Raw genomic sequence first — 14,319 nt, 5'->3', positions numbered from 1 at the left:
GATATTGATCATTCAGAGGACAAACTGAGTCAAAACTATTTGCTTCAAATCATTCTATTTATTATTATTATTATTGTAATATCACCATCTACTGGAGTGGAGGTGCGGAAGTGGCACAATTTTAAAGGTTTTTATGTAGGAACAGGAACTGGTCAACATGCCCAGTAGTTAGGCTGCTCCGCTGAGAAGTGACAATGTCTCAGGAGGGGTATTCCAGAAAGCGGGTTATGTTCAAACTCTGAATATGTTGGGGCTCAAATGAGGGAAACTGAGTATCCTATTCCTAAGAGTGAGGTATGTTCTTCTCTGAGTATGTTACCATGGCAACATTGTCAGTGAACTAATCCTGGTCGCTGGCAGGTTTTATCGAAGAAACCCTGGGTTTCTACCTGGCTCCGCCCACTTGAACACCGTTTCTGAACACTTTAATGTACCTTAACCCTCTTTTCTGAAACATATTAGTAACATCACACAACACAGACGTGCTCACAATATTACATTAAAAATAAATATAAATGATGCAATATCAAGCGACAGTCACTGTCTTTATATCCAGTGTATCGGGAGGGCTCTCTATGCAGCCATCCTATGCTGCTGCCACGTCTCCTCAGACACATTTTATTCATATCATTCCCTGCTCGTCACGCCACTGAAGCGATAAAGTGAAGCGACTAATCACGGGTGATTTAAACCACTATAGTCACTAAAGGTGCATTCAGTGTGTACGCACCTTTAGAACAGGCTCATATTCCTCAAACACCAGCCTTTTTCACCCATCAAGGTGAATAAATCACTCTCTTCCGGGTGGTTGCCATGGTAGTTTGTCTAACCTTCGATCCATTGATGATGGCTTTTTATCGCGCACATGCAGGTAAGTAACCCAAGGTTTACATACTCAGGGTTGATTGACCCACTTCATATCAGCTGTAATGGAATCAGATACCCAGAGTTTCCCATCACATTGACCCAGACTTTATGGATAGTTTGTTGAACCTCCTTTAGGGACTACACCTCAGCAATAGAAAACACATATCAATATTGATTAAATATCATAATATTGATTATATATATACAGTATATATATATATGTATCACGATATATCGTGAAATCAATTTTTTTTCACACCTCTAGTACACAATAGGGTTGGGAGAATATGCAAAGTTTACGAGACAATATATGCAACTGGACACACAATAACGATAAGAGATTATATATTTGGAGAGGGAAATGCAGTTGGAAAAATAACCACACTTTTATTTGTATCTCTCTCTGGAAATACTTACTCTGGGTGTGACCTTTTAAACCATATAGGAATATTTAAAATAAATAGATAAGTAATAAAAATAAATAAAAATAACAACATAAATAATCTTTTTTTCCCCCATTTTAAATGCAAAAACACAAAACCAGTCTTCAAAAACTATTCCTATCTGTGCATGAACTTTGCATGAAACATCAATAAGGGGGTTCTCAACTCGTCTCACCCTGGGACACACATTTTGCCACGGTCATCAAATCGCGACTCAATTTTTTTTTCTTTTAGAATTCAACCAACCAAATTTCATTTTTCTCAAAGATAGTTGCTGAAATTACGCATATATAATCTTTTTTTAAAACATAAATCTATATATTTTGCTGTGCAACATGCATTTCACAGCATGCCTGTAAAAAGAAAAATTTCATTCAAAATAAAAGACAAGTCCAACATGGACAGGTCTGTGACCCACTTTTGGGTCCCGACCCACCAGTTGAGAATTGCTAGTCTACACAACCCAGATTTAAGATATGGACATGTTTTTTTTTATTTTCAAAAATATTAGCATCTTTACATTTTCTGGAAGGAATAAAGATCTTTAGACATTGTCTCCTGGAGTTGAAAAGTCACGCGTGCTTAGTACAGATGTAACAGAGATGGAAAGGTATCCCCATATCCCTCCTCTCACAATATCACAATACCACTCGTACCATCCGCAATATATCTTGTGACATTTTAATATCACAATATTAGAGCACACATTATGGTCCCAACCCATACATAACCTACATGCTAAGAGGTAGATATTAGGGGTTCTTATTTTCAGATTTGATCCGATTGCAATTACGGAGGTCTCGATTCGATTTCAAACCGATTTTGAAATTGATTGCTGATTTTCCATTTATCTTCAGTGAACTGCTGAATTATTTGACTTTTTCATTAGTAACATCTCACAGCACTTTCAATATTGTATAGTGTATTCCAAAATTCTAAATTAGGAGGACTCGCCTGGTTTGTGTTACGATTTGAAAAATATCGATCAATGATCCTTGTGATTTTAAGAATGTATTAATAATCGTCAATAATAGAATTGCAATTAATTGACTATCAATTTTTTCCACCACCCTTTGCAGACGTATTGGCTACCAACCCTAAAAAAAGCGGCCTAGCCTGCTTTTATTGCTTACTGAAATTGTAACTATTAAAAGAAGATGGATCACCTGATGATAGTGTTTAGGGGTGTTGAAAAAATTCGATTCGCCGATATATTGCGATATTACGTCGCACGATTCTTGGATCGATTCAAAATGTATACATATCGAAATTTTTTTACTTATTTTTATTTATTTATTTATTTATTTATTTATTTATTTATTTATTTATTTATTTAACCAGGAAAGTCTTTTCCACTGCACAAAGAAGTGTGCTGAAACCTGGGCATGTTGACCAGCTTGTGTTTTTTTTTTTTTTTTTTTTTTTTTAAATCTAAAAAGAAAGTACTAACTTTCTGCATTTATTTGTTATTCTAGGCATATAGCTCAGTTATCTTGCACTAAAGTCATGTTGCACTAAAGTCAAAGTTGGTTTTAAAGCCACAGGCAGATTGTATGTTATTTTTTTTATTTTAAGTTGTTGGCACATGGCATGTTAAAGCCAATGTTTTGAGTGTAAAATATGAAAAATATATATATATATATATATATATATATATATATATATATATATATATATATATATTTCATACATAATGTTCTCTTGAAGGTGTACAAATTTGTATCATATCATGACCTTGTATTGCCAGATGCCAGGCAACACACACCCCTAACAGTGTTATCTTACAGAGATTGCATTAGGTTGTATGTTCATAGTAGGTACGGTACCTACTTTGGTTTTCTTTCCACTTTTAAAAAACACTTACAGTAGGTCTATGTTTGATTCATTCAAGTTACTATTTGACTCGGAGTCGATGTGTGTGGTTGCTCTGATGCTCCATGGCCCTATCCATCCAGGGTCTTCCCTGCCTTTCTGCCTGTGTCGACGCCTGATCAGAATAAGTCGCGCAAGAAGAAAAATGACTATTGTTGCCGTTTGTTTACCTGGCTTGTGTGCGTGGCTTCTGCTATTTGCTGAACTCTCTGGCAAATGCTTTGATTTAAACATCTGAATACGGTGACACAGCTCTTTCTTTCCGCGCAATCGTGTCTGACAGATGTGTTTTAAATGAAGCTGGCGAAATGTTTAGATTTCTAATTAACTTGTCCTCTATAATCATTTAAGTAACAGCATCAGTGGCTGTCGGCCAAGCCAGGCTCCATTAGGCTAATCTCAGTAATGTGTGCAGCTGCAGATCAGGTAGATTTGTCAGTCTAATCATCTGGCTTGTGCTGCTGCAGCTGTAAATCACATTAGGACTGAGTGGGACGCTGCTGCAATGGCTGCTTCAGGGAGCAGCAACAGGCCACACATTGGTCACAGCTACGCGGCGAAGACAGGATTACAGATAAATATGTTAGGTGTCCGCCCCAGGAAAGAAGACAAAGAGCAATCACACTCCCTCAGTCGCTGGATACATGGTTCAAAGCTATCATTAAGGATGATAAAAGACCATAACCAAAAGGATTAGAAAGTGCTTGAGCAGGAAATTGTCCTCATATCTGAGACAGTGTAATTGTTTCATCTCTAAATGACCCATTACTTCCTAATCAAATGTAACTCTAAATGTCAAGCCAGCTCTCAAGTTCATCATTTTTCAAAGAAGCGCACAAAAGAACGCCTCACATCAATCTATGGTGACAGCTTCAATAGCACATTGGAAATCCACACTCACGTCTTGCAGTGACTCAGTCCCGGGTGTCTTAAATGTTATCAAAAAAGGAAAATCTAAATCTAAAGGTGTGTCGTCATGCATCTCTGCAAAAGTCAGACATCTAAAACATGCAGGACTTTGGTTCAAAACCCTGAAAACTTTCCAGCACTTTATGGCCAAAAAAAAAAAAAAAAAAGTTCGAGGAGTGAAAATGTGGCAATTAAAATGGAGAAACCACAGCCGATCGTTATCATGTTTACAGTGGACTAATTATGCTGAATTTATTGCTGCGGTACAACTTTGAGCTGTTGTAATTTAAATGTATCACATGTTATTGTTTAAGTTTTTTCATAGAATCATACAATGGTTGCTCAAGAACAGAAAAAGATTACTCTTTTTTTTGAAGTGCTAATAACTACGCTAACATGCCACCCTTATTCAACAGTTACTTTTTTCATTAATATTAATTTGTTTAGTTTTTTTTACCAAAAAGAACAATTACAGTTACAAAAATTCTCAAAATAGTGTCTGTAGAAATGAGATCTCAGTAAAATATACATACATGTTTGTACTCCCCCACACAAACGAATATCATATGTACTTCCATAGTTTGTTTTCATCTGTTATGAAGCCCAATATGTCACTAAAGGTCTGGCAGCTACTCATGCATGCATGATCAATAGAGTGAGAACAACTGTTTTATATTACTTGACTAAAATCTATATCCCGCTGCCAGGTTTCACAGTAAATAACGACTGTAACAGCACAAGCTTAAAACTGAACAGGAGTCGTTTTTTTAAAAAGGCAAATAATGGATTTGTTTTTCTCGAGTCATTACTTTGACGATTTTTCTAAGAATATGATTATTTCTCTCGGTGATCTGCAGAAACAGTTTTCCCTCCCAGTCTGAAACAGTTTGCCCGGGACGTGCATTTGCCAACAGTGCCAAGCAACACTCACGGAGTAGCCTCCCATTATTATTTACAGTGTGTGTCCGTCAGAGTGTAAAGTCATGCTGGGGACTCCTTTGAATGACAGGTGGACTCATACAGAGCCCATCAGGGGTGAGTCTAGAAAACAAAGGAAGAGGGTAAGCAGACTGTACCAGTGATTATCACACCAGTGACCAACTGGGAGAGAGAGAGAGAAAAAAAAACACACTGAATTTAACTCACAATGTTGTATAAAATATCTTATTTAGGTTCATTATACTGTTGTAGGATTTAATAGTAATTCAATCCTTTATTTTTAGTATTTAAAGAATGTCTTTTATTTATCAATTACCAAATTAAAATAAGCACAACAGCAAAACCCATGCACATTATTTCCAAAATCTCATAAAAAAAAAAATTTAAAAAAATGACATAAATAGCATTCAATTTTCTTCTATTGATAATATAAAAAAAAGGCAGTGGCTATTTGTACAGTTGCCGTATCAATATATATCTGTACGCTGCGCCCCTATTTGGCCAGTTTACGTCATGTGATAGGTCAGTCATTGGTCAGTTTTGGTTGCGTGACTAAGACTAAACCTTACCTTAAACCTAACCTTAACCCTAACCCTAAAAATTGTTGCGATATTGGGTTATAACCTAACCCTAAACCGAACGTTAAACCTAACTCTAACCCTAAGACGCTAAGTACTTGTACTTCGGTAACTGGACCAATAGCACAAGCTTTAAAATAACCAAACACTATATAATGAATACAATATTTTACCACTAAATTAAATGTCAATACAGGGAAGTATTTTATTCAAAATGTCTCCTTTTATTTTTGAAACAGTGGTGGTAATCTTTCAATTATTACTCCAAGCTTTTGAATTATTAATAGAAGAGAGATGGTTGAACATTATAATTTACACTATGTCTAATAAATTGATAACATTTTACTTGAAGTTTTATACATACTGTAAGTGTCATGCGCTAAATTATGACACCTTTGGAGCTATGTTGGCATTTTTTGGGTTAAGTGGAGGGATCTAGTGAGGTTAGGGGAACAAACGACACTTATTGACAGTCTTCATGGCGTCTCATTTATGCTAATTACATGTCATTTCATAATGATAACAGCGTAATGCCAGCCTTATGTGTAAAAACTTCAAGTGTTACCAATAAATCAAAGTGTACAATTTTTCTTTAAATAATTTGTATACCTTTTTGCGTCCCCCAGTTTGCAGGTTTCACATGAATTTTTACAATCTATTGCATGTTGCAGATGAGCTGTGCAAGGTTTTTGTATAATCCGTATTTGGGTCTTTCTTTATTTCATTCTCTGGAGGGAGTCTCTGGGAAAATCCCAGTCCACTGCATAATGCTGCTTGAAGAAGAGGGACACAAGACAACCCTGAAACTGATCCCAGAGCCTTTAGAACTGTGAGGACACTACAGGACTCATAGTGATCAGAGGTGAAAGTAATGGATTACAAGCACTCACATTACTGTAGTTGAGTTGCTTTTATGGGTACTTGTACGTTTTTGAGTATATTTCTAAATCAGTAATTGTACTTAAATACGTTTTAGAATAAGTAAAGTCATTTGTTACATTTCTACACCCAACTGTTACTGAGTAAATTATTTTCTTTTGTGATTTTTTTTTTTTTTCTTTAATTTCCATTTCATGGTCTCTTCATAAACTAGTTTTATGAAGGCACATTAAACATAATTCATTCGTTCTTAGTTGCGCCATTTCTGATCAACGTCCAGCCACATTCTTGGGTTTGGGTGGTTGGGGTTTCTACCTTTTGCGTTGTTACCCACATGGCCCATTTGGCATTGCACTGTTTTAGAGTTTATAAATTTAGATGTACTTAAAGCCTGAGAATTTTTATATTTTGAATTTAATTCATTGGTGTTATTATCCCCCGCCACAAAATGTGGAAGGGGGATATAGGTTTCGAGCTCCATCTATCTGTGCGTCCGTTTGTCCGTCCGTGCTTGCGTCTGTCCGAGTTAAAGGGGACAGCTTTTCTCAGAAACCATTTAAGATAGGATAACCAAATTCGGTGTGTGGCTTCAGGGTATCAATACCTTGATGGAGTTCGAAAATGAGAAGTGCACAATTATTTTTTCCGGAGTTATTGCCCATGTGTCGTTTTTCTTTACTGTGTTCGAGGTATCTTCAAAGGGGACAGCTTTTCTTAGAAATCGTTTAAGATAGGATAACCAAATTCGGTGTTATCAATAACTTGATGGAGTTTGAAAATGAGAAATGTGCAATTATCTTTTCCGGAGTTATTTTACTCTGAGGTGTCTTCAAAGGGGATAGTTCGTAATTTTATATTCTGATGTGACACTATTTTCTTATGTATACATCTAAGTTAGATTTAGAGCTTTTAGGAAAAGGTTGTGTGCTACAATGAGAATCAATCTGGTGGGGGCTGTTGATGTCTATGTCTTCTTGTTTTATTTAAAAAAAGAATTGTGTATATTGACAAAAATAAATATTTGATACCGATGCCTTTGTGGAAAATAAATTAAGTTCCAATTGTGCAAGATTTGGTCTCTTCCTTTTTAAGTTCATACATGAGATGTTTTACTGTATGCAAGGATTGTTACCATTAGAAATGTGTGTGTGTGGGGGGGGGGGGGGGGGTGAATGTAACTAAGTAACTTTTACTTTGAGGACTGTTTGATTGAGTTACTTTTTACTTGTACTTGAGTAGTTTATGTATGACTTATATGTACTTGTACTTGAGTTTTACTGATGATTTTTAAATGTTTTTGCTGCTGATTTTAAGGTTCCTTTTGATTTTTAAGCTGTTGTTTGTTTTCTCTTGCACTATTTGATCTATTTGAAGCACATGGAGTTGCCTTGTGCATGAAATGCGCTTTACAAATTGCTTTGCCATGTACTTGTACTTGAGTACAATTTCAATCAAGTTACAGTACTTCTACTTGAGTCGGATATATCGGTTCGTCTTTACACCTCTGATAGTGACACACCGCCTCTGCCTTTTGGCTGATTCTAACCTCAGTGCCCTTATTGCTCTCTCTCTCTCTCTCTCTCTCTCTCTCTCTCTCTCTCTCTCTCTCTCTCTCTCTCTCTCTCTCTCTCTCTCCTGCTGCTGTCTGTACTCTCTCTTCTTCCTGCACTGGCCAGTGCTCCAGCTGTAGGTGGAGCTGGCTTTCCTGGAATTGTCGGGCAACTTTTCCTGTTGTGGTTTCTACCTCTTACTCACTGCTATATGCCATAATGACCGCTCTGCTGCAGGACTACTGAGAGGATGAAGAACCTGTGCCTTCCGGATGCATTCCTCTAGTCTACAGCATGTTGGATTTTTGTGGCGGTTGCATTTGTTGTTAAAAAAAAAAGAAAAAAAAGCTGCTTCCTGATTGAGATTAGAAGTTTTCCTTCAGCAAAAATGTCTTTCCTGTGCAACATGGGGCAAAATCCATCGGTGGGTAAAGTTACCGTGTATGAATGGAGAAGCTTTCAAGCTGTTGTTACAGTGTTGTTGTTTTTAATGAGTTGTGCAACTTCTGGATGTTTTATCCTATAGATGATGAAGTCATGGGAAGATTTGTGTATTTGTGTTCTGTTAAAGAGGTTGTGGCAAGGTGATTTACTTGAAATGACATCATGTCTTAGTTTTAAAGGAATTGCCATAACAGATTGGAGTAGTGGTAATATTTCATGTGGGGCTTCATTTAGATTGTGGACATGAAATATTGTATTAGTTAATGCATTTCACAATAGATTTGAATTATATTTCATAAATAATAGGTTTGTTCTGAAATCCTGTGGAGTAAGAATTTTCGTCATAGCTTTCGTTGACTTGCATTGAAATTTTTTTCAATGCTATTATAACAAGACTATGACTTATTAAAAAATATCAAAATATATTGATATTTTTGTCAACTAATAAAAACTAAACTACAATTTTGTCACATGGGACGAAATCCAATCAGAACTCACGCGATCATGATGGTATTTACATATAATACCATCCCATATCAGATTGATCAATAGTAATTCAATCTTTAAAAAAATGCATAAACTCATATGGTTTATATTTTATTCAACTGTATCTGTAACATATTTGATAACCTAAAATGTTACTGTCATTTAGTTGAACAAAAACGACACTATAACTGAAATGCCCCTGATGACTAAATTTGGACCAAATTCTAAATTTGAGTCACATTTTCGTCATTTTAGTCAAAACACTAAGACAAACTAAACAAAGGTTGTTGTCAAAGTTAACACTGATCCTTTGGTGATGAGGGGACAATGTCATACGCTGGGGTTCTTGATCCTCTGTTCGTACGCACCTGCGTTTGTCGCTTCATCTGCGAGGAACAAAGTAGATAAAAACTACAAAGACAACTCGATCCAACCAACATCACAGTCACAAGGGACGAACACAACAATCGCCTCTTGTGTCATCCAGCACCGTGGGATAACTGAACGCCTGTAAAGATTTGAATAGCATGGGAAGAAAAAAAAAGCCCAAGGATCAGATGTAATTGCTGTATCCTACAGCATCAAAAAGGCGGCTTGTGTCTGACTGTCCTGATAATGAGCATTTGCCTTCTTCACACATAATGAGTGGAAGGAGTGAGTTCTCAAGCAGAGCTGCTGTAAACACACTGTGTCCCACTCGCAGCTGGGGTGTCTAACTCGCCAGGAACAAAGGCTTTAGTGTCTGTGATGGTGTGGAGCCCCAGCCATCAGCAAGCAGGCCAATAAACTCATGCTTGACTGAGCTGTCAGTCTTCACTGGCCTGGTGGCCTATAGTTCACAGGACAGCAAAGAACACATGTGGACAGCAAGACTTTCCTTGTGCTAAATCCAAGCCACCCTGCTGCATTCTTTATATTGTCCATTTGGTGAGAATCCAAACAGGAATATGATACATTTCTAATGTCCCTGCTTTGTTTTCCTTATCACTTTTTATTATTGTATTTGGCAATTGAAGTTTGCCAAATACATTGTTCTAGTAGGAGTTCTTATTATTTTTCTTCTGCAACTCCTTTGTCCTAGAACTCCTCCTAGGCTGTTAATGTAGCACTAATGACACCCATGTCATCTCATAGGGGCAATGTCAAGGATGCGCAGTCAACCTTTTTTGGAGCCAAAATGTCAAGGTCAAGGTCAAGGTTGAGTCAAATGTCAGAAACCAAGATTTTCCATATCTCTATCAATATTTATGGTACAAGTTTGATGCTTACATTTATGAAAAGCTCATCTCAAGTAGAATATTTTATTTAATTGGACCAAAGCTGTACCACCTACCAGTAAAAAGATTGGTAGGGGTCAAAGTTAATGACAAAAAAAACCTAAAAAAATACTTTTTCCCTATAACTTGGCCACAAATTGAGACTCAGACTCAGACTGGTACCATTGAGCAACATTTCCTTTCAATGTGTGACCTTGACCTTCATTCAAGGTCATATTTAAAGTCAAGGTCAGTCTTCTGTTTTTCCTTCATTATTACTTTCAATTTAATTAGTAAAAATAACAAACTTGTCAACAAATCCAGATACAGGTTGTCATTTTTGCCAATTTTTTAAAATTTTCAATTACCAAATACATATTCGCCTTGCAAATACAGGTCTTGCCTAGTTTATTTATTTATTTATTTATTTAATTTGCAGAATCATTTCATATCTGTGATTTTGTAAATTACAAATTGCATTTATTTATTTGTGAAAGGTACAATGCACATTAATAGACAAATATGCAAAGGTATAAAGAGTACTGTATATCCTACTCAAGTAGATTTACTGTTACTTGATTGAAATTGTACTCGTGTACAAGTACAAGTAAGTCATACATATATTAGTATAAGTAGCTCAATCAAATAGTCCTCAGAGTAAAAGTTACTTCATCCCCATGTTTATTTTTGGTAATAAATGTTGCCACGGTTCCCATGCATACAGTAAACATCTCATGCATAAACTTAAAAAGAGACAAGATCTTGCACAACTGGAACTTAATTCATTTTCCACTAAGGCATCTAAAATAAAAGATCTGTCAAAGTGTACAATTCTTTTTCAAAATAAATAACATCAATGAATTAAATTCAAAATAAAAAAAATGCTCAGGCTCTCAGTATGGCTAACTTTATGAAATACAAAACTGAGAAAATAAGCTACATTGCAGCCTGGTTGGTTAGTGCAAAAATTATTGCAAAAGTGATTTTACTTGCATGGATTGGGCTTGTGATCTCTGTATCACATTATACTTTATGTTACTGATTTGGATAATAATGCAGTAACTGTATAAACACATGGTGAAGAATATAATTATTTCCCATTCTCTGTTTCATCACAACAGACGGCTGATCAGCTTCCCTGGATTTCGCCCACACTTCTACTTTGTTTCGCCTGAAGATGGAAACACTGGAGTCAGAGCTGACCTGTCCAATCTGTCTGGAGCTATTCGAGGATCCCCTTCTCTTGCCCTGTGCTCACAGTCTGTGTTTCAACTGTGCCCACCGAATCCTCATTTCCCACTGCACACCCAACGAGGCAGTCCAATCCATCACCGCCTTTCAGTGTCCGACCTGTCGCTTCATCGTCACCTTGAACAAGAGGGGCCTGGAGGGACTCAAACGCAACGTAACCCTGCAGAACATCATCGACCGCTACCAGAAGGCTTCTCTGAGCGGACCCAATTCTCCCAACGAGACTCGGCGGGAGCGACCGAGCCAGGAAGGCAAAGCCATGACTTCTCCCAGGGACCGAGTGCAGTGTCAGTTCTGTGAGCAGGACCCTCCTCAGGACGCTGTGAAGACCTGCATCACCTGCGAGGTGTCGTACTGTGAGGAGTGTCTAAAGGCAACTCATCCCAATAAGAAGCCTTTCACGGGCCACCGTCTCATTGAACCCTTGCAGGACTCCCACCTGCGAGGACTCACTTGTCTGGAGCACGAGGACGAAAAGGTCAACATGTACTGTGTGACTGATGAGCAGCTGATCTGTGCTTTGTGTAAGCTGGTTGGTCGACACAGAGATCACCAAGTGGCAGCGCTCAGCGACCGATATGACAAACTCAAGGTAAGGAATAATTGGCTGTCAGAGCTTCTAAAATGAGAAGCAGTGAAATTGTTTTCAATTATCTCTCTAATAAATCAAGGAAGTTCTGCGTGCATGTGTGTGTGCTTGTTTGTGGAGCAAATTTCTCCCCGTCGTTTATCATGTGCATGTCCCATGGACTAAAACCAGGGAAAACGCATACGATATTTTATTTTGTATCCGCAAATATATCCCTATATAACACTACAGAGTACAGAGTATGTACAGCCCTTTGTACATCCAACCTCATTTAGCCATAATTGACAACTCTACTTAAGCTCCCACATGAATACATATTTTTTTTTACAGAAAGGCTAGTTTAAAAGGTTAAGTCTCCATTCTAAAGCTAACGTGGTTTCATGAGCAGCAGGAGTGTTCGTACCATACACAGAGTGGTCAAACGTTGTCATTACGGTTTTTTCCAAATTCATTCGAAAAAACACAATTCTGAATATAATGTACATATGTATACTTTAAGTTTCCATAAAATACAGTGACTGTACAACATATATATGAATTAATCTGTTGTAGATTGTTATGTATTTGTTGTTGTATAGGTTTTCAGTGAAATGGTCCCAAACTTGAGACTTTAGGTTGGTTCTTCTTTTGTCGTGCAATTCCTCTTCACAATGTAAATGGTGAAGCAACACTGCGCCCAACAGGTCATGTGTGGTACTGCGTTTACGCAAATTTTCAATTATGTTACACACTGTGGTTGGTGCGAATCTTGAGACGGTCTTTATATCAAACTCCACCTATGGTTAAGTGTGGATACCAAAGGATGCCCTATCATTGTCTTGCAAAGCTGACATGCTGATTCAAGTTTGACGTCTGTGCGACATGTTTTAATCCTTAAAATGCTACTACATCATCAAAATATTGTCTCAGCTATTCCTTAAACCATTAAAGAATTCATAGATCTTTAAACTATCAAATGTAGTTGACTAAATCTGAAATTAAATACTAAAAAAAGACTAAAAGCATTTTTTTTCTGACCAAATTATGAAAATTTAAAACAGTTGCATATAATGAAGAATTCATTGAATGAGCTTTTTTAAATATAAAGAGTCAAAATAGTAGCTGAAGTTAATGAAATTGATGCTTTTAAACAGACATTAAAACTATTTTGAGAGCATCTTGAATTGCTCAGCTGCTTTATGAAAAACAATAAAACTCAGGTAAAGTATCGTTCTTTTCTTCTTTTTATGATTGTTCACTTGTAAAGCAAGTGTTTTTTTTTTTTTTTTAATTCAGATCTAAACAGCAGTGGCAGGATGTAGAAAAACGTCCTAAAATCACTAGCGTGAAATAATTACCTCCGCAAAATGGCTCCTTATGCAATTAAGTTTTACAGTAATGTATTTGTGTGTGAGTCGCAGGTTGTTTCTCACTTGGTCGATTTTAAATGTAGTGGCACTGAGGCTAGACACTTCTTTCACAGTTTCAGGCTAAGTGGAACGGCTTGCTTTCAGGAGATGGGCTCACATCAATAAGACATGAGAGGAAGCTGTTGAAGCATGAAAAGGTAGCTCCACCACAGCTTTTACTCTGAAGCAGGTCGTATTGAACCAAAATTCAACAACGACAATTTAGGAACATTTTACAAAGAAGCGGTTGCGTAAGAGAAGGTTGTTTTAAAAGCTTTTAAAAACAAAAAGGCATCGAATATCACTTATTGTATTAAATGCATCTGTAAATCTCAACTGGGTGTGTCATTTGGTTTGAGTCAAAGTGACCTTATTTTCCTCACAAACAGATTTTGGCATGACTCAGTAGAAAGGTTTCAAAGCAAGGCATGGCAAGGCAAATTTATTTGTATAACGCATTTCATACTCAAGGCAACTCAATGTGCTTTACATGATGAAACATTCAATTGTTTAAAATCAATAAGAACATTTAAAATCATCAGTAAAATCAATTAAAATCATCAGTAAAATCATCATGACATCAACAACATGACAAAAAAATCTCTCTCTCAATCATATGCAGTAGAGAAAAAAGTGCCTTTAACTTTGATTTAAAAATGTTCACATGTGACGCTGACTTCAGCTCTGCTGGCAGTTTGTTCCACTTCTTTGCAGCATAACAACTAAAAGCAGCATCACCATGTTTACTGTGAGCTCTGGGCTCCACTATCTGTGTCCATAGATCTGAGAGACCTGCTGGGTTCATACCTGACTAACATGTCACTGATGTATTCTGGACCAAACCCATTCACAGATTTATAACCAGCAG

General features: G+C 36.9%; 1 protein-coding gene across 4 annotated transcripts in view; it reads left to right on the top strand.

The window, feature by feature from the left end:
* mid1 (midline 1) overlaps window positions 1–14,319 on the top strand; it is a 43,569-nt gene that overhangs the window by 13,355 nt on the left and 15,895 nt on the right. For 3 of the 4 annotated variants that reach the window (XM_028436810.1, XM_028436811.1, XM_028436809.1), the window contains exon 2: window positions 11,345–12,066. In XM_028436810.1, the coding sequence (XP_028292611.1) occupies window positions 11,401–12,066 (666 nt within the window). In that variant the 5' untranslated portion in view covers window positions 11,345–11,400. Of the gene's footprint in view, window positions 1–8,240; window positions 8,462–11,344; window positions 12,067–14,319 lie in introns of those variants that run through there. The other variant, XM_028436812.1, reaches the window with a different exon arrangement.

The sequence above is a fragment of the Gouania willdenowi genome, chromosome 21, assembly GCF_900634775.1.
Source record: "Gouania willdenowi chromosome 21, fGouWil2.1, whole genome shotgun sequence".
In the NCBI taxonomy this organism is placed as follows: Eukaryota; Metazoa; Chordata; class Actinopteri; order Blenniiformes; family Gobiesocidae; genus Gouania; species Gouania willdenowi.
Note: the sequence above shows the minus strand (reverse complement) of the source record. Positions and strands in the feature narration are given on the sequence as shown.